A 7367-nucleotide genomic window follows, 5' to 3' on the forward strand; every position below is an offset into this window, starting at 1 on the left:
ATNGGGGGGGGGGGGGTCTTTGTTGTACCCTGAATATCCGTCAAGAAAACAGTAGAATTTATAATGTGCAAGTCATTTTCATACTTGATCAACAAGAAATGATGGGACGCATCCTTGCATGTGGCATCATTTAATTCGTCATAATCAATCAGTATATACTGACAATGATCATTCGGGTTGCTATTAGTTATTGCCATCATTTTGCACCATGTGATGATCGTGGAACATTACTACGCTTACCTAACTGCCATCAAAGATCAAGGTAAATCGTTCTTACTTATGGAAGTTTCATTATCTTTTGTTTTGTATTGCTTCGAATACTTTATCAAAGAAATTGTTAGTATTATTTAGAATTGTTAAATTATCCAAAAACAGTCTCAGGCGTATTCTCTTAACGAAACATATATAGATATATTATGATCTGATTATATGTTGTTGGTACCAGAAAACAATGAATAAATAAATTACCAGCTACAATTGACAATTATTTTTGACCAAGTCTTTTGTCCTCATTAAATTAAAAGCTTATACGGATATAACTTAAATGTATATAAAAATTATTAGGTAATATTTCAATCTCATAAATTCCGAATTTAAATTGGTTCAAAAATTATTTTATTAACAAGGGATGCGCATAATATTGAAATTATTATCCAATTATATTAAAACTTAGTCAAAGATGATATATCTATATCTATACTATCTTATTAAGCAAATTTAGCAAAAGTCTTAAAGTCTTAAAATACTAAATGACTAAGATACCCTTACTCCCTTTTTCACCTCATCCTCTCCTCACAATCACATACTCTCAACCTCTCACATTTTTTTTTAAATTGTAATTTTAAATTTACACTTTATATCCCTATAATTAGTTAATTAATTTACTTTACGTCCTTTACTTTTAAATGTTTCATTTTAAACCTTTATCAAATTAACATACATAATCGTATATCAATTAAAACATATTTAAAAAWAWAHATTTTTATTTTAACAAGTTACACCATTATAATCGTCTTGTTAATACCTTCGAAATGAGTCCAATATTGAATAGTTTTTGACTTAATTATATTATTATATATTATATATACTATGAAAAAATATTGTTAATATTTACGATTTATACTTTTATAGTTAATTATTTAATTTTTGATACATCATTTATTTTTACACCATTATCACATTAAAATACATTAGCTAAAACACGTTAAAATACATTATACTTAATTTATATATTTTTAAAATTTATTTTTACACTTTTATCACATTAACATACCTTAATCTGAGTTTTTGGACAAGAAAGAGGATAAGCAGTTGAAATTTCATTTTAAAACCCATCGTTTTTTGTCTTTTCATGGCTTATGATTTGTGAAATTTGTAGTTTTCTTTATTGGTTTTGAGTGTTTATCTTAAAACTCAATTTTTTGGTTCTTTGCTCTTGGTGTAAATCGAACATATTTTGTGGAGTCGTTTAAATATGTTGGATTTTAAATATATTGGATTTTAAACTGTCATACAATTTTTTTCATGGATAGTCTGTAATTGGAACCATAACTCTTATTTATTCAAATTGTATTAATATGTAAAGACCAAGTGTAACATATATCATCGTTAAATCTTATCTTATAAAACCAGTGGAACTTCAAAATCGTTAAAATTCATGGCTCCCGCCGCATTGTGCGGGTACACAACTAGTACGCAACTATGTACATTTGTACAACCAATGCAACCCAATTAATTGAGATATTTATAGAAATTATGAAAGTTCATTTATTATGATTCGAATATTTATGAAATATTAATAGGGTTCATTAATTATGATCAACATTTTATATTAGGAAACAATCAAAACTTCTATGAAWTCACATATTCATCAAATGAAATGGACGGTTGAGATTGAGTTGTATTGATTGTACAAATGTAAAGGGTTGTATAATAACCCACCTATATATATAATCCAAAACGCATAAATATATAACTGATACATTTGCATTTTAAACATGAAATTAGACGGAAATTTGTTAATTGAAGACTTCAAATCAAGTAAAATTCGTATAAACATCAACTAATGTTTCCTTGGACAATAAACAGATACATTTTTTTGAAAACATAACCACGTTTTACGTTGAAAGTGTTTTTAACTAAAAAGGATGTAAAAATAAACAAGTAGGGTTGTTGTTTTGGTAACGAAGCGTGACTCTATGACAAATTTACACAGTTTCAAAAGGATTTCAAGAATTTAATTATATTTAGTTATTTACCGACCGTTTAGATATTAACTTAATTGATTGAATTGAAGTCATTTGGTATGTATAAGTTATCCGACTGAGATTAGTCGGCTTACATAACGAGTTAGATATTTAAGTTAACAACAAAAAAGAAAAAAAATAAACCATCCTTTCTGTTTGGCCCAAAAGAAGTAGCCTACATTGTTTGCTTTTTTATTTGATTTCTTTTGACCCAACAAATTCGTCACCAGATATATGTAAACTGATCAGATTTCGATGATTTTAGTGAAATCATCGATTTGTTTTTTAAGCCTTAACAATCTATATAAGTGTAATTGATGTGCAAAAAACAGTAAGAAAAACTGTCTAAAATAATTTATGAATGTTTGGTAATCTGACCCCTGGACTCCTCCAATGGTTTACATAACGTCATTTTAAAATCTTCATTCGTATTTTGAGCAATATATACCGGTCGAAATTAAATGTAAAATAAAAATCAAGTATACTAAGTTTCATTTTTTTTATTAACATGGATATCCAACCCGCTATGCAAGCTGACTAATCACAGGGCGACCACCTGTTTTGCCGATAGCCCGGAGTCGTCGCATTTGAACCTCCGTGGCCATAAGGGGTTTTTATTTTTCCTTGAATTTGAACCTGAGACCTTCTATTACTCTTGACATTTGGAGTCAAGCTCAAACTAATAAGTATCACCCTTGTGATTTACCAAAAGTAAAAACCGACATGAAAATGAAAATGCTGAAATTTTAGCATCATGTTAATTTTCAATTCTAGTCACAACTAAAAGTTACATGAAAACATATATACATGTAATGATTTAACACAAAACTCTAAATATCATGGAAAATGGTCTTTGATGAGCTTTTCTAATGATATATTTGGTGTATATTAATTGTACCGTTAATATAATGTATTTGTTAATTTAAATAGCATTGCATCAAACATGATGATCGAGAAACTATAACATATATACATATACATTATATATGGGTGAGTTCAAATGAAGATTGATATTCAGTTGTGAACCAGGAGACAAAAGAGAGGGCGGCACATTTCTCACACGTTCAGAGGTTATTCATCGTGAATAATGTATTATTCATGACGAACATCATGAATGTTGTATTATTCATCATGAACGTTATATCATTGACGATGAATAGTTTATAAACGTTCACCTTCATTATTTATATTGAATGACCTTCAATATTCATACTGAATGTGGACATCAGGAACCCCCTCCTTTCTTCTCCGTTTCACAGCCAGAAATTGATTTGCAATTGAACTTCTCTCTCTCTTTATATGTGTCTTCTTTTGAAAACTTTTTATTTTATGAAATTTATAAGATTCAATTTAAATCATTAAAAAAAATTAAAAATAAAATATATTATGAATTAAAAATATCTATTTCCTCTCATCTCTCCTATATTTTCTTTCAACCATCCTCTATTCTCTCTCTTATTTTTGTTCTCTCCATAACATTTATGTAGTTTAAAAAAGAATTGATCCGATGAATCTTGATGCATCTCATTAGTGTTGACATTTAATTAACATTAATTCAATGGTGGATATCACTTCTTATGCTTCTCATTTCTCAAAGGAACCTAACCATATATATATATATATAGAGAGAGAGAGAGAGAGAGAGAAACGAAGGATCGTGTGAGAATGAGTTAAGAAGGGATCTGACCCTCCATCACTTTTAATCTCACCCCCACCACATGAATTGCGCTTATCATAAGAATTGATGAGATGCATCTTAATGATTTGCATTGATCTTTAATTAGAATTGATATAAAGATGAAGATCACTTCTTATCATTTTCAACATAACTTCCATTCTCACAGGAACCCAACACACAATGTATATGATAAATGATCATGTGAGAAGAGAAGTTACGATGAGAAACGTAAGAAGAGATCTTTGAACCCTTGATCACTTTTAATCTCATACACGCCCTTGAATTGTGCTTCATAAGAAAATTGATCCGATGCATCTTGGTGCACCTCATCAATGTTAATATTCAATCAAAATTAATCCAAGGGTAGAGATCTCTTAATACTTCTCACCAGAATCCAAGGGTCAGGGAAAACCATACAAAATGAAAAACAAAGAAACACCCTCATAACCATTAATCTGGATGGAAAACACATGTACATGCAAGTAATTTGTAAGCAATTTATATGATATATGCATAGAAAGCACGAGTACATAAAAACCAACAAACATCTTCAATTATTTATACATACATGTGCAAACCGTCCAGATGAATAATTACCAAGACCCACGTTAACTTCCTTCTTTTGAACTTCAAGTCCAGAACGGTTGCATGCAGATAGCAAAGAAGAACAATTGTGGTGCTAGATACGAAGTCACAGAGGTGGTGTTGAACAAGTTTATAAGTCATCGTCTTCGTGGCTTAGAGGCTATGGTGATGCAGGTTTGGTCGTTTCATGGTGACGTAAATCAACTGTGTTTTGCACTTGTTCGTGTCGCAGCAGCTTAATTGGTTAAATCAAAGAATCCCATGGTGTAAACCTATACAAAGATAGCTATATGATAATAATCTATTGTTGCCTGTATCCATATGTACATCAGCAACTTCACATTCTATTCAGCCATGGATGGACCACAAAATGCTTCCGGTTCAAATGATCTTGCCGACTCATCGTTGTACACGCCTGCCACTGCTCTGCCGCCCGTTTCAGCACCGGATGTGATGATGTTGGCCTCCTTTTGGCTGCCTTCCGTGTTAATAAGAAGCACGATGAACATGAACAGAGATAGCGCAAGAGTTACCAACGTGTTCTTTAGTCTGTTGAGCACTGGCTTCACCTGGACCACAAAACACAAGTCAACCTCCACACAAGAGTTTTCAACTTCGAATTTCTGATGGTTGAAGGAAGACTCATGTGGGGTCCGCATGGATCGACCCATGAAAACTAGAACTTATATGATAACTTAAACGATTTCCATAGAAGGGTTTGATTATCGGTCAAATATCAATACCAAAAATATAAAAAAGAATGAATCGCTTACAGTAAATGATCCTAGAAGCCGATCCCGAGCAAGCACTTCAGCAGTCTTCACCCAAATCTGTTATCATACATAACTTGCAAAATTTTGTAGATAAGCATAGCAAAAGATCCGGCGAAACCACATCAAATTGAGATGCAAAAGCTTCTTTCAGATTTCCGTAACAACAAAAAGATAGCACATGAAATTACACGAGACACCCAAAATTTATTTACAAGAAATTCCGCTTAACAGTTTCCCGTTACAAGTTCCTTTTGCATAGAAAATGTGTTTTCATGGCTCAAATCTGACCTCTGTAATGATACGAGTTTTCGTAAGTTGGCCCTATTGAAATGGATGCATGCGAACACGATTTGTAAAGAAATTACCTGTCCATCGTACCATCCGGTCTCTTCATCTGTACATTCACAAAGAAAAACATAAATTTGAACTCACAGCACTAACAACCAGATGAAGAAAGGGAAGAGAACTTATTAATTCCATAGCTATTTCATCCTAATTCCTGTATGCTGGATGTCTAGCAGTTGTACCATTCATATATATACACGTTGAGTTCAGGGTGTGGCTCCATAAGCGTAGATTCCGACACCAACCATATACATCATTTTCGTTCAAGAAAATGATATACATGACGTATATTTGTATCTTCTCATGATGCTGTGGTTTCATTTATATTTTGCTTTCTGATTTTAATCAAGATACTACACAAATTTACACACTAAATGCACTTCAAACTACAGGATGCTTTTAAAGGGATATTGAACATTTTTTCCGACAATATACGTTCTTTCTCCTAACTTTTTAACCCCAAATCTGCTAAGTATCATATTGTGCAAATGCTTATACAGGTTAGCATTAAATGGAATGAGTTAGGTTTGAAACAGGAAACAGTGCTACGCTTCTATTTCATCTTCTAAATCGGGTCACTGTATTTGCTACATCATCTTCTAGTTCAGAAGGAAAGTAGATATCCCAAGGTTTAAACTTTGATGATTCATATAGTGGAGTACCATCTTCATGAAAACTACAATGATCTTCTTATAATCGTAAATCATACCATTTACACCCTTAAAACCAATCAAATCAACATTATGATATCATAAAGGTTAAATGCCCATTTAATCACAGATGCTCAACACCATACTTCATTATCTACTCTTCAGATTAGAAGGCCCCAAACTTTTATGGTTCGAAATTTGGACTTTTGGGTGATTCTGTGATGATCATAAGGATTGCATATATGCTTCAGTTTCATATGGAATCCGAAATTCAGAATCATCCAAATTACTGGAAAAATAATGGGATGAAAGTAAGTATACATACATTCAACAGTGGCACTGAGCAATCTGTTGCCGACGTACGCCCAACCCAAATACATCCTCACAACAGCAAGGGTAACCGCAAAGATCCCACTGCATACGGCTCCCAGGATCCGTTGAATAGGTTCCCACCCGACACCGACCGATCCGTACCACGAAACGGGAAGGCCCACGAACAGAGCGAATCCAACACCGGTGGCGAGCAACCGTGAGCAGTATTCGACAAAGTCACCGGACGCCCAGGAGAAAGGGGAGGAGGTGGAGAGAGATTGGTACTCGTTGATGGGTTGTTGCTCTGGTGGGACCGGGCAGTCTGTTTCCGGTGGGTTTCGGCTACTGTAGGAGAAGGAGAAGCGGGTTTGACGGTGGTGGTGGGATTTAGAAGGTTTGACTGTGTGTGGAAATAGGGAGGAGGTGAGAGGGGAAAGGAGGAGGGGCGGCGACGATGGCGGTGGTGACGGTGGTTTTAGAGATAGGAGAAGAGCCATTGCCCTGAGATTTTTGTTGAAATTACAAGCATGCCCGTGAGGTAAGCAAGTGAAATTTATAAATGAAACCAAATAAGTTTTTGGTTAACCGAAAACCGAACCGAATAAGATCCTTTCTTCGATTAACGAAACCGTTTAACCCGAAAACCGAATAGTCCAAAGCCGTTTAATTCAAATCGAATTTCAGTTCAAGTCGGTTATTCGATTTCAGTTATTTTCAACACTGAAAAATGTCAGATGAGAATCAATTTCAACATATTGTTTTACGCTTTGTCTTTTAA

At 33.4% G+C, this 7367-nt stretch overlaps 1 protein-coding gene across 1 annotated transcript; it reads right to left on the reverse strand.

Annotated features, from left to right (window-relative positions):
• Positions 1-4739: 4739 nt before the first annotated feature.
• On the reverse strand, positions 4740-7086 carry LOC112521765 (uncharacterized protein ycf36). The gene is made up of 4 exons (XM_025130760.1): positions 6603-7086; positions 5648-5676; positions 5283-5339; positions 4740-5078 (listed from the first exon to the last, which is right to left on the reverse strand). Exons 1-4 carry the CDS (start codon positions 7084-7086, stop codon positions 4854-4856), a joined length of 795 nt encoding a protein of 264 aa, XP_024986528.1. The 3' UTR covers positions 4740-4853.
• Positions 7087-7367: the final 281 nt, after the last annotated feature.

The sequence above is a fragment of the Cynara cardunculus genome (assembly GCF_001531365.2).
Source record: "Cynara cardunculus var. scolymus isolate 2C chromosome LG 11, CcrdV1, whole genome shotgun sequence".
Classification (NCBI taxonomy): domain Eukaryota; kingdom Viridiplantae; phylum Streptophyta; class Magnoliopsida; order Asterales; family Asteraceae; genus Cynara; species Cynara cardunculus.

Excerpts from the sequence above, each read along its gene's own strand:
- LOC112521765 (XM_025130760.1), bottom strand. The coding sequence starts at position 7,086 with ATGGCTCTTCTCCTATCTCTAAAACCACCGTCACCACCGCCATCGTCG. Across the intron at positions 5,677-6,602 it reads GCTCAGTGCCACTGTTGAAT|ATGAAGAGACCGGATGGTAC; the intron begins GTATGTATACTT and ends GTGAATGTACAG. Across the intron at positions 5,340-5,647 it reads CCGGATGGTACGATGGACAG|ATTTGGGTGAAGACTGCTGA; the intron begins GTAATTTCTTTA and ends GTATGATAACAG.